This window comes from Coregonus lavaretus (assembly GCF_964263955.1).
Source record: "Coregonus lavaretus genome assembly, chromosome: 22".
Lineage (NCBI taxonomy): Eukaryota > Metazoa > Chordata > Actinopteri > Salmoniformes > Salmonidae > Coregonus > Coregonus lavaretus.
In genome coordinates, this window is record NC_140009.1 from 14,380,403 (window position 1) to 14,398,251 (window position 17,849).

Genomic DNA, 17,849 nt, shown 5'->3' on the forward strand with positions numbered 1-17,849 from the left:
CCTTTGTAAGAGCCACCGCGGCCACCCGTGTAAACCAATCAATCAATCAATGAGTTAATATATCAATCAATCAATATATGAATCAATTAATCCACAGTTTAGAGTGATAGTGTTAGGAGTGATATTGGGAGTTGCATGGTAATTTCATCCAAAATAGCCAAAACCTGTGTGCCTGAAAGAAGGACCATGTTAGAGAGTTGATGATTAATGTTAAAAGAGTGGGTAGTTTAGTGAGGAGTGACTGTGTAGTTTACTATAAAATTACTGTAAGAAGTGGTGTTGGAGTAAAGTTTTATGGTAATTGCTGTGAAAGGAGTGAGAGTATAGTATGATGAATGTGGGTCTGTCAGGGATGTGGGTCTCTTTCTCTCTCTCTCTCTCTCTCTCTCTCTCTCTCTCTCTCTCTCTCTCTCTCTCTCTCTCTCTCTCTCTCTCTCTCTCGCTCTCTCTCTCTCTCTCTGTGTCTGCCTGTCTCTCTTTCTTTAAGCCTAAATGCTATGTTGGTTATGGCTTGGTGATAAAAGCAGATCAACAGATGAGAAAGGGGGTTAGTTATGTGCTGGGCTGACATGGCCAGGGGGCACGGAGGGAGGGAGGGAGGGAGGGAGGGAGGGAGAGAGAGAGAGAGAGAGAGAGAGAGAGAGAGAGAGAGAGAGAGAGAGAGAGAGAGAGAGAGAGAGAGAGAGAGAGAGAGAGAGAGAGAGATAAATGTTTGAGGACTGAGGACAGATTTGAGGACTGAGCAGAGAGACAGAGGCACAGAGACAGACTCTAACACTGTCTGTCCATCTCTCATCTCTCTCACCTCTCTTTATTTATCTATCTTCTATTTATCCCTCTCTCCCTGTCTGTCATTCCTTTTTTATTTAGTTACTGTTAGTTACTGTTATCTTTTTGTCTCATTTGCTCCCTTTCTATGCTCTCATTCTCATGTCTGTCTTTGAATCTGATCATCCTTCTCTCTTCCTCTTCTCCTCTCTTTGTTTGTCTCATTCGTCTCTGTTTTCTTCCCTGGCTGTTATGCCTCTCTCTCTCTCTCTCTCTCTCTCTCTCTCTCTCTCTCTCTCTCTCTCTCTCTCTCTCTCTCTCTCGCTCTTTCTCTCTCTCTCTTCTCTCTCTCGCTCTTTCTCTCTCTCTCTTTCTCTCTCTCTCTCTCTCTCTCTCTCTCTCTCTCTCTCTCTCTCTCTCTCTCTCTCTCTCTCTCTCTCTCTCTCTCTCTCTCTCTCTCTCTCTCTCTCTCTACCTCTACAAAGGCGTGTTGATTGTGATGATGGTGGTGGGAGGGAGAGCGCACACTGTCTTCTTTGAGAAGAAAATGTTGAAGTGTGTATTTATGCGCATGTCAGTGTGACTTTGTGTGTGTGTGTATGCACGTGTATATGTGTGTGCCTGTGTCTCTTTGAGTATGGCTGAGTGTGTGCACCTTTCTGTGTGGCTCTTTGTGTGTATGTGTGTGTGTCTGTCTGTGTCTGTGTCTGTGTCTTTGTTAGTGTGAGAGTCCGGGGCACTGATGTCATCAGCATGTGTATGGTGGTATGTTTGGGCGGTCACCCTGGGCTGCTACTGGTGGTAGGGCCCGGAGCCCAGGGCTTGAGCAAAGGGCTTGAGCAAAGGGGGCTGTTATCAGGGCATCAGGGGTCGGTGTCTGGGGGTGGATGGGTCCTCTTTGTCACCTCTCTGACACACACACTCAAACATAATGGATGCTGGAGGATTATCTCATCATTGGAGAATCTGCCCGTCTGTGTGTGTGTGTGTGTGTGTGTGTGTGTGTGTGTGTGTGTGTGTGTGTTTGCGTGTGTCAGGACTGTGTCTCTATGCCTTTGTATCATGTGGCTTTCTCTCTGTATGTGTGTGTGTTATAGAAGGCATGTGTGTTATTCTGCCTGCCAGTGTGTGTGTTTTGTCTCCTCTGTGTCTCTGTGAGTGTTGTGTTTTGTCTCCTGTGTGTCTCTGTGAGTGTTGTGTTTTGTCTCCTGTGTGTCTCTGTCAGTGTATATGTTTTGTCTCCTGTGTGTCTCTGTGAGTGTTGTGTTTTGTCTCCTGTGTGTCTTTGTGAATGTTGTGTTTTGTCTCCTGTGTGTCTCTGTGAGTGTTTTTTGTCTCCTGTGTGTCTCTGTGAGTTTTGTGTTTTGTCTCCTGTGTGTCTCTGTGAGTGTTTTTTGTCTCCTGTGTGTCTCTGTGAGTGTTGTGTTTTGTCTCCTGTGTGTCTCTGTGAGTGATTTTTGTCTCCTGTGTGTCTCTGTGAGTTTTGTGTTTTGTCTCCTGTGTGTCTCTGTGAGTGTTATTTTCTGTCTCCTGTGGGTCTCTGTGAGTGTTGTGTTTTGTCTCCTGAGTGTTGTGTTTTGTCTCTGTGTCTCTGTGAGTGTTGTTTTTTGTCTCCTGTTTGTCTCTGTGAGTGTTATTTCTGTCTCCTGTGTGTCTCTGTGAGTGTTGTTTTTTGTCTCCTGTGTGTCTCTGTGAGTGTTGTGTTTTGTCTACTGTGAGTCTCTGTGAGTGTTGTGTTTTGTCTCCTGTGTGTCTCTGTGAGTGTTGTGTTTTGTCTCCTGTTTGTCTCTGTGAGTGTTATTTCTGTCTCCTGTGTGTCTCTGTGAGTGTTGTGTTTTGTCTCCTGAGTGTTGTGTTTTGTCTCTGTGTCTCTGTGAGTGTTGTGTTTTGTTTTTAAAATAAAAAACGGAAATACCTTATTTACATAAGTATTCAGACCCTTTGCTATGAGACTCGAAATTGAGCTCAGGTGCATCCTGTTTCCATTGATCATCCTTGAGATGTTTCTACATCTTGATTGGAGTTCACCTGTGGTAAATTCAAATGATTGGACATGATTTGGAAAGGCACATGCCTATCTATATAAGGTCCCACAGTTGACAGTGCATGTCAGAGCAAAAACCACACCATGAGGTCGAAGGAATTGTTCGTAGAGCTCCGAGACAGGATTGTGTCAAGGCACAGATCTGGGGAAGGGTAGCAAAACATTTCTGCAGCATTGAATGTCCCCAAGAACACAGTGGCCTCCATCATTCTTAAATGGAAGAAGTTTGGAACCACCAAGACTCTTCCTAGAGCTGGCTGCCCGGCCAAACTGAGCAATCGGGGGAGAAGGGCCTTGGTCAGGGAGGTGACCAAGAACCCGATGGTCACTTTGACAGAGCTCCAGAGTTCCTCTGTGGAGATGGGAGAACCTTACAGAAGGACAACCATCTCTGCAGCACTCCACCAATCAGGCCTTTATGGTCGAGTGGCCAGACGGAAGCCACTCCTCAGTAAAAGGCACATGACAGCCCGCTTGGAGTTTGCCAAAAGGCACCTAAAGACTCTCAGACCATGAGAAACAAGATTCTCTGGTCTGATAAAAACAAGATTGAACTCTTTGGCCTCAATGCCAAGAGTCACGTCTGGAAGAAACCTGGCACCATCCCTACGGTGAAGCATGGTGGTGGCAGCATTATGCTGTGGGGATGTTTTTCAGCGACTAGGCAGGATCGAGAGAAAGATGAACGGAGCAAAGTACAGAGAGATCCTTGATGAAAACCTGCTTCAGAGTGCTCAGGACCTCAGACTGGGGCGAAAGTTCACCTTCCAACAGGACAATGACCCTAAGCACACAGCCAAGACAACGCAGGAGTGGCTTCGGGACAAGTTTCTGAATGTCCTTGAGTGGCCCAGCTAGAGCCCGGACTTGAACCCAATCGAACATCTCTGGAGAGACCTGAAAATAGTTGTGCAGCGACGCTCCCGATCCAACCTTACAGAGCTTGAGACGATCTGCAGAGAAGAATGGGAGAAACTCTCCAAATACAGGTGTGCCAAGCTTGTAGCGTCAGAACCAGGAAGGCTGTAATCGCTGTTAAAGGTGCTTCAACAAAGTACTGAGTAAAGGGTCTGAATACTTATGTAAATGTGATATTTCAGTTTTTTATTTTAAATACATTTGCTAAAAATTTATAAAAAACGTTTTTGCTTTGTCATTATGGGGTATTGTGTGTAGATTGATGTGGGAAAAAACTATTTAATCAATTTTAGAATAAGGATGTAACGTAACAAAATGTGAAAAATGTCAAGGGGTCTGAATACTTTCCGAATGCACTGTGAGTTGTTTTTTGTCTCCTGTGTGTCTCTGTGAGTGTGTTTAAATGCATGTGTGCACGTGTGTCTTAGTGTCTGTATCTGTGTATATGACAGTATATTTCTTGTTTTTAGGGTGTGTTGTCTGTGAGTGTGTTCAAAGCTGTCTGTCTGTGATTGTGTCTGTATCTGTCTGTCTCTGTGTGTGTCTGTATCTGTCTGTCGGTGTGTGGGTCTCTCTGTATATCTGTCTGTGTGTGGGTCTCTCTGTATATCTGTCTGTGTGTGGGTCTCTCTGTATATCTGTCTATGTGTGGGTGTGAGACAGATCTATGTTTTAAGATGTTTAACGTTTTTCTTATCAGAATTATCTTCCTTATCACCTCCCAGACGTATTTGGTGAGGAATGAGCTTCTCCTCTCAGCTCATATTTTAGCTGCTTTGTTAACTCTGTTTATCTTAAGGAGCTGTGTGTTACCATTTAAAACCTGCATGCTTTAGCAAAGTTGTTGACAGGTGATGAGTAATACTGTCACGACTGTCTGTGAGATGCGGTAACCGAAGTCAGGCGCAGGACACAGAACTCTCGGATACGTACTTTTAATACGAAAAGGATCCAAAAGGACACAGAAAATAACTCCACGCAGGGAGGAAATAACCCGCTCACAAAATAGACAACCGTGAAGGGGAAAACAATCACACACAAAGTACAGATGAGAGACAGGGGTAATTATAAGGGAAACAATTAACATAATGACGAACAGGTGTAAACAATACAGACAAAACTAAACAAACACCGATAACATCGAACGGCAGTAGCTAGTACTCCGGGGACGACGAACGCCGAAGCCTGCCCGAGCAAGGAGAAGGAGCAGCCTCGGCAGAATCCGTGACAGTACCCCCCCCTTGACGCGCGGCTCCAGCCGTGCGCCGACCCCGGCCTCGGGGACGGCCAGGAGGACGCGGAGCAGGGCGAGTTGGGTGACTCCGGTGGAACTCTGTCAACAGGGAGGGATCTAGGATGTCCCTCCTAGGGACCCAGCACCGTTCCTCCGGACCGTACCCCTCCCACTCCACGAGATACTGCAGACCCCCCATCCGACGCCTCGAATCCACGAAAGAACGGACTGAGTACGCCGGAGCCCCTTCGATGTCTAGTGGGGGCGGAGGGGCCTCTCGTACCTCATTCTCCTGGAGTGGACCAGCTACCACCGGCCTGAGGAGAGACACATGGAACGAGGGGTTAATGCGATAATTAACAGGCAGCTGTAACCTATAACATACCTCGTTCAATCTCCTCAGGACTTTAAATGGCCCCACAACCCGCCGGCCCTGCTTCCGGCAGGGCAGGTGAAGGGGCAGGTTTCTGGTCGAGAGCCAGACCCGATCTCCCGGTGCATAAACCGGACCCTCACTGCGGTGGCGATCGGCGCTCGCCTTTTGCCGTCTGATGGCCCGCTGCAGATGGACGTGTGCAGCGTTCCATGTCTCCTCCGAGCGCCGAAACCATTCATCCACCGCAGGAGCCTCGATCTGGCTCTGATGCCAGGGTGCCAGAACCGGCTGATAGCCCAACACACACTGGAAAGGAGTGAGATTAGTGGAGGAGTGGCGGAGTGAGTTTTGGGCTATCTCTGCCCAGGGAATATACCCCGACCACTCCTCCTGCCGGTCCTGGCAGTAGGACCTCAGAAACCTACCCACATCTTGGTTTACTCTCTCCACCTGCCCATTACTCTCAGGGTGAAAACCCGAGGTAAGGCTGATCGAGACCCCCAAACGTTCCATAAACGCCCTCCACACTCTAGAGGTGAACTGGGGACCCCGATCAGACACTATATCCTCAGGCACCCCGTAGTGCCGGAAAACGTGAGTAAACAGGGCTTCGGCCGTTTGTAGGGCTGTAGGAAGACCTGGCATAGGGATGAGACGGCAGGCCTTAGAAAACCGATCCACAACGACCAAGATCGTGGTATTCCCCTGGGAGGGGGGAAAGTCCGTGACAAAATCCACCGACAGGTGAGACCACGGCTGTTGTGGAACGGGGAGAGGTTGTAACTTCCCCCTGGGCAGGTGTCTAAGCGCCTTACACTGGGCGCACACCGAGCAGGAAGAAACGTAAACTCTCACGTCCTTAGCTAAGGTGGGCCACCAGTACTTCCCACTAAGACAGTGCACCGTCCGACCAATACCAGGATGACCAGAGGAGGGTGACGTGTGAGCCCAATAAATCAGTCGGTCACGGACCTCGAGCGGCACGTACCTCCGTCCCTCTGGGGGAGAAGGGTCGGTACGTAACGCCCGCTCGATTTCCGTGTCGACCTCCCAAGCCACCGGTGCCACGAGACAAGACTCCGGTAGTATGGGAGTGGGCTCAATGGACCTCTCCTCTGTGTCATATCGTCGGGACAGGGCGTCTGCCTTAACGTTCTGTGACCCGGGGATATACGTGATCTTAAAGACAAACCGGGCCAGAAACATGGCCCACCTAGCCTGACGAGGGTTCAGTCTCTTCGCTGCCCGGATGTACTCCAGGTTACGATGGTCAGTCAGAATGAGAAAAGGGTGGTTAGCCCCCTCAAGCCAATGTCTCCACACCTTCAGGGCCTGTACCACAGCTAGCAGCTCCCTGTCCCCCACGTCATAATTGCGCTCCACCGGACTGAGCTTCTTAGAATAGAAAGCACAGGGGCGGAGTTTTGGAGATGTGCCCGAGCGCTGAGACAGTATAGCACCGATCCCCGCCTCGGACACATCCACCTCGACTTGGAACGCCAAAGAGGGATCCGGATGTGCCAGCACCGGAGCTGAGGTGAACAGGTCCTTCAAATGACTAAACGCCCTGTCCGCCTCAGCCGACCACTGCAAACGCACCGGGCACCCCTTTAGCAGGGAGGTAATGGGAGCCGCTACCTGTCCAAAACCCCGGATAAACCTCCGGTAGTAATTGGCAAAACCCAAAAACCGCTGCACCTCCTTTACTGTAGTTGGACTCTGCCAATTACGCACGGCTGAAACGCAGTCAATCTCCATCTCCATCTCCACCCCTGACGCAGACAACCGGTGTCCCAGGAAGGAGATGGACTCCTGGAAAAACAGACATTTCTCTGCCTTCACATACAGATCATGCTCCAACAGTCTACCCAGCACCCGACATACCAGGGACACATGCTCGGTACGTGTAGCGGAGTATATCAGAATGTCATCAATATACACCACTACCCCCTGTCCATGCAAATCCCGGAAAATCTCGTCTACAAATGATTGGAAGACTGAAGGAGCATTCATTAGACCGTATGGCATGACGAGGTACTCATAGTGACCCGAGGTGGTACTGAAGGCTGTTTTCCACTCATCTCCCTCCTGAATGCGCACCAGGTTGTAAGCGCTCCTGAGATCCAATTTTGTGAAGAAGCGCGCCCCGTGTAATGACTCCGTCATACTAGCAATCAGAGGGAGAGGATAGCTGTATTTAATAGTGATCTGATTGAGACCACGGTAATCAATACACGGGCGTAAACCCCCATCCTTCTTCTTCACAAAAAAGAAACTTGAGGACGCAGGAGAAGTGGAAGGCCGTATGTATCCCTGTCTCAAGGATTCGGCGATGTATGTCTCCATAGCAGCCGTCTCCTCCTGAGACAGAGGATACACATGGCTGCGAGGGAGCGCCGCGCCAACCTGGAGGTCTATCGCACAATCCCCCTGTCGATGAGGTGGTAATTGAGTCGCCTTCTTCTTACAGAAGGCGCTTGCCAAATCAGCATACTCAGGAGGAATGTGCATTGTGGGCATTTGGTTCGGACTCTCCACCGTCGTTGCCCCTACGGAAACACCTACACACCGCCCCACACACTGATCAGACCATCCCTTGAGAGCCCTCTGTTGCCATGAAATGTTGGGGTCATGAGATATTAACCAGGGAAGTCCCAACACCACTGGAAACGCAGGAGAGTCAATTAAATACAACTGTATAGTCTCCTCATGACCCTTCTGCGTTTTCATCTTCAGTGGCGCTGTGACCTCCCTAATCAATCCCGACCCCAAAGGCCGGCTATCTAGGGCATGGATAGGGAAGGGCACATCGACTGGTAATATAGGGATCCCTAACTTATATGAGAAATGGCGATCGATAAAATTCCCAGCTGCGCATGAATCGACTAGCGCCTTATGCTGGGAGTAAGAAGAAACTTCTGGAAACATCACTTGGATACACATATGAACAGCAGAGAGCTCTGGGTGAGTTGGGACCTTACTCACCGGGAATGACTCATCGGTGCGCTGCCTGCTGCCTCGAATCCGAGGAGACCCTCCCTAGCACCGAACCGCCGTGTGTCCTCGGCAGCCACAGTTGGTGCAGGGGACAGCCTCCTTCCTGGCCTCCCTACTACCAGCACCCCCGAGCTCCATAGGGCTCGGCTCGGAGGTGCTGGGGGATGGAATGGACGGCCCCAGCGCTGGACGTCCGCGGGTAGCCAACAGGGTATCCAAGCGAATCGACATGTCCACCAGCTGATCGAAGCTTAGGTTGGTGTCCCTGCAGGCCAGCTCTCGACGAACGTCCTCCCTCAGGCTGCATCTGTAGTGGTCGATGAGGGCCCTCTCATTCCATCCAGAATTGGCAGCCAGAGTCCGGAAGTCCAGTGAGAATTCTTGCGCGCTCCTCCTCCCCTGTCTGAGGTGGAATAGACGCTCACCCGCCGCCTTCCCCTCCGGGGGATGATCGAACACTGCCCTGAAGCGGCGGGTGAACTCTGCATAGTTCACAGTAGCGGCGTCTATCCCTCCCCACTCGGCGTTGGCCCACTCTAGTGCCTTGCCGGACAGACAGGAGATGAGGGCGGACACGCTCTCGTATCCCGAGGGTGCCAGGTGAATGGTTGCCAGGTAAAGTTCCACCTGGAGAAGGAAACCCTGACACCCGGCTGCGGTGCCATCATAAGCCCTCGGGAGCGAGAGCCGAATCCCACTGGACTCCGGATGTGAGACGCTAGGAGTAGCCGATGGTGGTGGTATCGTTGGAGGAGGTGTGGGCAAACCTCCTCTCTCCCATCGTCCCAAAGTGTTCATAACGTTATCCATAGCGGCACCAAGATTTTGGAGCATCGCTGCCTGTTGTAGGACGCGCTCCTCGAGTGATCCAGTCGGTGCCGTCGCTCCTGCTGACTCCATGGTAAGGTGTGTGATTCTGTCACGACTGTCTGTGAGATTCGGTAAACGAAGTCAGGCGCAGGACACAGAACTCTCGGATACGTACTTTTAATACGAAAAGGATCCAAAAGGACACAGAAAATAACTCCACGCAGGGAGGAAATAACCCGCTCACAAAATAGACAACCGTGAAGGGGAAAACAATCACACACAAAGTACAGATGAGAGACAGGGGTAATTATAAGGGAAACAATTAACATAATGACGAACAGGTGTAAACAATACAGACAAAACTAAACAAACACCGATAACATCGAACGGCAGTAGCTAGTACTCCGGGGACGACGAACGCCGAAGCCTGCCCGAGCAAGGAGGAGGAGCAGCCTCGGCAGAATCCGTGACAAATACTGCTGCTAGTGTGTGTGTGTCTGTGTGTGTTTGTGTGTGTGTTTGAGAGAGGGAGTTGTTTATGTATCAGTATATGAGTGTGTTAGAGTTGCCAGATAAGGTGTGAATGGATTTTAGAATCAATTTCAAAACAGTAAAATATAGCAGACTTTTCCTGAGCAGCCCCAGGAGTGAAGGAAGGGGAGTAAGAAAAGTCCATTCTGATGCCTCACTGGGTTAGACAGAGAGGAACGACTCACTGGTCACTTAGTTACTGTCTGAGTTTCCTGGTCAGCGTCATAGCTTGTCAGTGTACATACACACGCGTGTGTGTATAATAGGTGTGCGTGAGCGAGCGAGCAGATGTGTGTATGCATTTAAATGTGCTTCTTTGTGTGTGGGTGTGTGTGGGTGTAAGGGGTTTTATGTGGGATTGCATAGACATTCTATTCTATTCTTAGAAGAGCTGTTGACCTCATGGCCCATCCTGGTCCCTCAGCGCCAGTAGGACTGAAATCTGGACATTCACTCATGCATGCAGCGAAACACACGCACACATGCAAACATACACAAAAACAAGCACATTTACATGCATACATCCGCTCAATCCCTCATTCTCGCACACCGATTTTAGAACAGACTTGTTAAAGTGTCAAAGGAAAGTATGGGCGCTAAAGTCATTACATGGTGATTATCACTTCAAACTGCTGTTCTACTGACTGTGGTTGCTCTAGTCGACTTTATCTATACTTTAAGGTTGTTGTGTTCTTGCTCTATTCTATTATGCACTGCAGGAGTACTAGCTGTGCTCTTAATTTGTCAAACAGTAGTCATAATATGAGCCTACCCTGCCTGATCGCTCCCACTTTCTCACAGTCCGTCTCTCATGCATACAGTACCAGTCAAAGGTTTGGACACACCTACTCATTCACGGTTTTTCTTAATTTTTTACTATTTTCTACATTGTAGAATAATAGTGAAGACATCAAAACTATGAAATAACACATACGGAATCATGTAGTAACCCAAAAAGTGTTAAACAAATCAAAACATATTTTATATTTGAGATTCTTCAAGGTAGCCACCCTTTGCCTTGATGACAGCTTTGCACACTCTTGGCATTCTCTCAACCAGCTTCATGAGGAATGCTTTTCCAACAGTCTTGAAGGAGTTCCCACATATGCTGAGCACTTGTTGGGTGCTTTTCCTTCACTCTGCGGTCCAACTCATCCCAAACCATCTCAATTGGGTTGAGGTCAGGTGATTGTAGAGGGCAGGTCATCTGATGCAGCACTCCATCACTCTCCTTGGTCAAATAGCCCTGACACAGCCTGAAGGTGTGTTTTTGGGTCATTGTCCTGTTGAAAAACAAATTATAGTCCAACTAAGCGCAAACCAGATGGGATGGCATGTTGCTGCAGAATGCTGTGGTAGCCATGCTGGTTAAGTGTGCCTAGAATTCTAAATAAATCACTGACAGTGTCACCAGCAAAGCACCCCCACACCATCACACCTCCTCCATGCTTCACGGTGGGAACCACACATGCTGAGATCATCCGTTCACCTACTCTGCGTCTCACAAAGACATGGTGGTTGGAACCAAAAATCTCACATTTGGACTCATCAGACCAAACGACAAATTTCCACTGATCTAATGTCCATTGCTCGTGTTTCTTGGCCCGAGCAAGTTTCTTCTTCTTATTGGTGTCCTTTAGTAGTGGTCTCTTTGCAGCAATTTGACCATGAAGGACTGATTCACGCAGTCTCCTCTGAACAGTTGATGTTGAGATGTGTCTGTTAGCTGAACTCTGTGAAGCATTTATTTGGGCTGCAATCTGAGGTGCAGTTAACTCTAAGGAACTTATCCTCTGCAGCAGAGGTAACTCTGGGTCTTCCTTTCCTGTGGCGGTCCTCATGAGAGCCAGTTTCATCATAGTGCTTGATGGTTTTTGCGACTGCACTTGAAGAAACATTCAAAGTTCTTGAAATGTTCCGGATTGACTGACCTTCATGTCTTAAAGTAATGATGGACTGTGGTTTCTTTTTGCTTATTTGAGCTGTTCCTGCCATAATATGGACTTGGTTTTTTACCAAATAGGGCTATCTTCTGTATACCACACCTACCTTGTCACAACACAACTGATTGGCTCAAACGCATTAAGAAGGAAAGAAATTTCACAAATTAACTTTTAACAAGGCACACCTGTTAATTGAAATGCATTCCAGGTGACTACCTCATGAAGCTGGTTGAGAGAATGCCAAGAGTGTGCAAAGCTGTCCTCAAGGCAAAGGGTGGCTACTTTGAAGAATCTCAAATATAAAATATATTTTGATTTGTTTAACACTTTTTTGGTTACTACATGATTTCATATGTGTTATTTCATAGTTTTGATGTCTTCACTATTATTCTACATTGTAGAAAATAGTAAAAATAAAGACAAACCCTGGAATTAGTAGGTGTGTCCAAACTTTTGACTGGCACTGTATGTATTCACAAATAGACACAGAGGTACACACACACACACACACACACACACACACACACGAATAAATAAAGACTTGGCCTGGTAGCTTCTTAATTAGATTAACTGGCCCCTGATCTGGGTGCCGGAGGGGCAGGGTGTCATGGGAACATGTGTGACACTGAGTCAAACAGTGTGTTGTGTGTGCTGAACTGACTGACAGTCCAGAACTGTCATGTGACACAATGAGATGATGAGTCGTATACTCAAATATGTGGGCAACAGACCAGAACACTGACTGGAGAGCAGATGAAGTGGAAAAACTGAGTAAACAATGTTTGCAATGTGGAGCTTTATTGTTATGAGGTCCATAGAGGAGCTCCTTTGAGAAGCACTGCTAGACAGTAGTCTGGCTATGAATAGCTTTCACTATATGATATCTCACTATCTATGTCTTCCCATAGGGAGATTATAAACATAAATGACTAGAGAAGTTGGCTTCAATTTATACTTCTTTACCCATGTACTCACTCTCCCATGTACCCATGTACTCACTATATGCCCTGTGTGCAGGTGTTCCATCCAGAGGGAGTGTTCCTGGGGGTTGCTGGCGCGCTCCTGGATTGGAATAGGCGAGGGTCCCCAGCAGTGCCCCTCTATGACCCTCACCCCCCAAGAGATCAGCCTTTCCGCTGACATCAAGGTACCAGACGTTACATAATAACAGTTTTTCCTACGTCATCAGTAAGTTTATCAGTTCAGACAGATACTTTAGCAAATATTGTGAAGTTTCAAGTCATTATCATAATATTATTATTATTATAGTATTGAGTTGTGAAGTTATAATCCTTCTCAGTTGTATGTACACTAGGTACATTATCAGGTTCAGACACAGCACTGTGTTGGGTGTGTAGGTCAGGTTGGCTGTGATAGGTTCAGCAGCTGTCCAATCCCCAGTCAACACTCAGGGCCACAAGAGCTGGGCCCACTGCCGTCTCCCCAAACAGGAAGCAGCAGGCAGGAAAGAGGAAGTCAGGGCCACAGCCAGGAAGTGATCAATTCCAAAGACAATAGAGTGCAGTTCAGTGTAGCATGTTACCATAATGTCACTGGCCTCTCCAACTACTGTATCTACAGCTATGTCATCTTCCTCTCCCTCTCTTTCACCTCTTCCCCCTCTTCCCCTCTTCCCCCTCTTCCCCTCTTCCCCCTTCTCCCCCTCTTCCACCTCTTCTCCCTCTTCCACCTCTTCCCCCTTCTCCCCCTCTTCCACCTCTCCCCTCTTCTTCCCCCTTTGTTTTTCTCGCACATATTGAAATTAGATCAGTGAGATTGACGGGCAATGAAGTGCTGTTATATGACATTGTGTTGTTCCTCTTCTCACATAAGAGTATATTTGGATGCAAGTTTATTGTGCCATCTGTCTTTTGGAGACAACGTTTTCTCAATCTCTCTCCCTCCATCCCCCTCACCCATCCTTCTCTCCACCAGGATGTGGGAATTCTGATAAACGGCAGTGTCCCTGATCTGGTTGGTTCCCGGGTAGAGTGTGACTACGGATTGGGTGTTGCCACGGTAGCCACTGTGCACCTGGATTATGGCTCCGCCCAGATTCAGACCTGCCCCCTCCTGCCCCGGGAGAGGTACCCCCACATCCCCCCTGGCAGAGGTAAGTGTTACATGTACTGGTAGATCACTAGTTGGATTTAATCCAGTGACATCACCCCTGATCCTGAGATATGCCGAGATATGTCTCCATGTTATATGTTGTTGTGACAGATCACCTGACGGTTCCTGTGGCGATTAAGGTGAATGGCACGTCTGTGGTTTCCGGGACCTTCCTCATCTATGATTGCAAGAGGACAGGAGCGATACACCCCAAGACTGCGTGAGTGTTTCAAATCTATGAGTCATCCAGGGTTTTTTTTAGACTTGGTCCACCATCTCATAGTGTTAACCACTAACATTTCCAAATTAAACCAAGTTACAAGACACACACACACACACACACGTCCAATCAGCACTGTCTCTGTTTACCCCGTATCCACCAAGACAAATCTCACTCAAATGAAGCCGAAATAGCTAGATCATAAGTGTGAGATTTGAGGCACGCAGACAGCCCCGTCCTTGAGCAGAGTTCTCTGCCAAGTCCCTAGCATCACTCAAATGTTGGCCAAATGTCATCTGTAGTCTCAATGGCGTTCTCACCGCACATGGAGCGCCAAACAGAAGGGGCGGCAGAGCTATAGAAACCAGTATCGGCATCACTGAGGGGAGCTGTATTGTTTATATTATTCTTGTACTGTATGTTGTTGTTTGGCTTTTTCCTGTGGAGGCTGTGGTCTGTATTTTCTGTATGTCCATAGGCAGCATGACTGACCACAGAGACAAGAGAGAGAGAGAGAGAGAGAGAGAGAGAGAGTGAGAGAGAGAGAGAGAGAGAGAGAGAGAGGCTTCTCTGTTCTGGAGGACAGCTAGCTGGTTTCCTATTTGCGTATTTGACTATGTTATCTCATGAGCAGATCTCTGGATCAGTGTGTGTGTGTTTGTGTGTGTATGTGTGTGTGTGCGTGTGTGTGTAAATGGTGCTCAGATCTGTTAACTGTTTGAGTGTGTCCCTCTTGCACACTTATCAGGTCGCTTTGGAGGTGTGAAAGTAGTCATACACTTGAGTTTAATGTACAGTTTGTGTGTACGTATAAATAACTGTGTATATGTGTGTGCATTCAGAGGCAAACTGTTAGTGTTTGTTCATTTGGCCCACTTGTGTGTGTGTGTGTGCGCGTGTGTATACATGTGTATGTAAGTAGGTGAATATGTGTGTGTGTGTGTTCATCATACCTCTGAGTTCCTCAGGGGGGGTCTGATAGTGTGAAGTATTGCTGAAGGTGAGAATGACCTAAATGCCATTCTCAGGTGAAGAGCACAGGTCTGCTAAATGAAGACCGCAGATTAGATTAGACTCTATCCACGTTTAATCACTTCAAGCTGTTCTCTCTCTTAATAACTCCAGAATGACTGAGAGAGGCTCTCTGTGTCCACTAGAATTTCACCATCGCCCTGTAACCGGATATGGGCTTATTTTATTCTGCATTTGGACTGAGGCCTCGTTCCCTCGTCTGTGTTGAAATGGTACTGTGTGTGTTTGTATCCAGAATGGTGTGTGTGTGTGTGTGTGTTGAGAGTGCTCTCTCACAGCCGGGTCGATGTTGTTTCTAGGTGAGGCGCTAATGGACAACCAGACGGGAGCATTCCTCTCAGACCAAACGCCCCGGTAGCACAACACCCTGACCTGACCCCCCCTCTGTCTTTCTCTCAATTCAATTTCAATTTCAATTTAAGGGCTTTATTGGCATGGGAAACGTGTGTTAACATTGCCAAAGCAAGTGAAGTAGATAGTAAACAAAAGTGAAATAAACAATAAATATTAACAGTAAACATTACACTCAGAAGTTTCAAAAGAATAAAGACATTTCAAATGTCATATTATGTATATATACAGTGTTGTAACAATGTGCAAATAGTTAAAGTACAAATGGGAAAATAAATAAACATAAATATGGGTTGTATTTACAATGGTGTTTGTTCTTCACTGGTTGCCCTTTTCTTGTGGCAACAGGTCACAAATCTTGCAGCTGTGATGGCACACTGTGGTTTTTCACCCAGTAGATAAGGGAGTTTATCAAAATTGGGTTTGTTTTCGAATTCTTTGTGGATCGCTGTAATCTGAGGGAAATATGTGTCTCTAATATGGTCATACATTTGGCAGGAGGTTAGGAAGTGCAGCTCAGTTTCCACCTCATTTTGTGGGCAGTGTGCACATAGCCTGTCTTCTCTTGAGAGCCAGGTCTGCCTACGGCGGCCTTTCTCAATAGCAAGGCTATGCTCACTGAGTCTGTACATAGTCAAAGCTTTCCTTAAGTTTGGGTCAGTCACAGTGGTCAGGTATTCTGCCACTGTGTACTCTCTGTTTAGGGCCAAATAACATTCTAGTTTGCTCTGTTTTTTTGTTTGTTCTTTCCAATGTGTCAAGTAATTCTCTTTTTGTTTTCTCATGATTTGGTTGGGTCTAATTGTGTTGTTGTTGTAGTTGTTGTTGTCCTGGGGCTGTGTGGGGTCTGTTTGTGTTTGTGAACAGAGCCCCAGGACAAGCTTACTTAGGGGACTCTTCTCCAAGTTCATCTCTCTGTAGGTGATGGCTTTGTTATGGAAGGTTTGGGAATCGCTTCCTTTTAAGTGGTTATAGAATTTAACGGCTCTTTTCTGGATTTTGATAATTAGCGGGTATTGGCCTAATTCTGCTCTGCATGCATTATTTGGTGTTTTACGTTGTACACGGAGGATGTTTTTGCAGAATTCTGCATGCAGAGTCTCAATTTGGTGTTTGTCCCATTTTGTGAATTATTGGTTGGTGAGCGGACCCCAGACCTCAGAACCATAAAGGGCAATGGGTTCTATAACTGATTCAAGTATTTTTAGCCAGATCCTAATTGGTATGTCAAATTTTATGTTCCTTTTGATGGCATAGAAGGCCCTTCTTGCCTTGTCTCTCAGATCGTTCACAGCTTTGTGGAAGTTACCTGTGGCGCTGATGTTTAGGCCGAGGTATGTATAGTTTTTTGTGTGCTCTAGGGCAATGGTGTCTAGATGTAATTTGTATTTGTGGTCCTGGCAACTGGACCTTTTTTGGAACACCATTATTTTTGTCTTACTGAGATTTACTGTCAGGGCCCAGGTCTGACAGAATCTGTGCAGAAGATCTAGGTGCTGCTGTAGGCCCTCCTTGGTTGGTGACAGAAGTACCAGATCATCAGCAAACAGAAGACATTTGACTTCAGATTCTAGTAGGGTGAGGCCGGGTGCTGCAGACTGTTCTAGTGCCCTCGCCAATTCGTTGATATATATGTTGAAGAGGGTGGGGCTTAAACTGCATCCCTGTCTCACCCCACGGCCCTGTGGAAAGAAATGTGTGTGTTTTTTGCCAATTTTAACCGCACACTTGTTGTTTGTGTACATGGATTTTATAATGTCGTATATTTTTCCCCCAACCCCACTTTCCATCAATTTGTATAGCAGACCCTCATGCCAAATTGAGTCAAAAGCTTTTTTGAAATCAACAAAGCATGAGAAGACTTTGCCTTTGTTTTGGTTTGTTTGTTTGTCAATTAGGGTGTGCAGGGTGAATACGTGGTCTGTCGTACGGTAATTTGGTAAAAAGCCAATTTGACATTTGCTCAGTACATTGTTTTCACTGAGGAAATGAACTAGTCTGCTGTTAATGATAATGCAGTGGATTTTCCCAAGGTTGCTGTTGACGCATATCCCACGGTAGTTATTGGGGTCAAATTTGTCTCCACTTTTGTGGATTGGGGTGATCAGTCCTTGGTTCCAAATATTGGGGAAGATGCCAGAGCTAAGGATGATGTTAAAGAGTTTAAGTATAGCTAATTGAAATTTGTGGTCTGTATATTTTATCATTTCATTGAGGATACCATCAACACCACAGGACTTTTTGGGTTGTAGGGTTTGTATTTTGTCCTGTAGTTCATTCAATGTAATTGGAGAATCCAGTGGGTTCTGGTAGTCTTTAATAGTTGATTCTAAGATTTGCATTTGATCATGTATATTTTTTTGCTGTTTGTTCTCTGTTATAGGGCCAAAAAGATTGGAGAAGTGGTTTACCCATACATCTCCGTTTTGGATAGTTAGCTCTTCGTGTTGTTGTTTGTTTAGTGTTTTCCAATTTTCCCAGAAGTGGTTAGAGTCTATGGATTCTTCAATTAC

The 17,849-nt window shown here is 47.0% G+C and overlaps 1 protein-coding gene across 1 annotated transcript in view; it reads left to right on the forward strand.

The window, feature by feature from the left end:
* The window catches only part of LOC311149528 (plexin-D1-like), a gene marked incomplete at its 5' end in the record, with an annotated part of 99,225 nt that overhangs the window by 1,094 nt on the left and 80,282 nt on the right, over positions 1-17,849 (forward strand). The window contains 3 exons of the mRNA XM_084186709.1: positions 12,639-12,768; positions 13,557-13,734; positions 13,845-13,953. Of these exons, the coding sequence (XP_084042835.1) occupies positions 12,639-12,768; positions 13,557-13,734; positions 13,845-13,953 (417 nt within the window). The remainder of the gene's footprint in view (positions 1-12,638; positions 12,769-13,556; positions 13,735-13,844; positions 13,954-17,849) is intronic.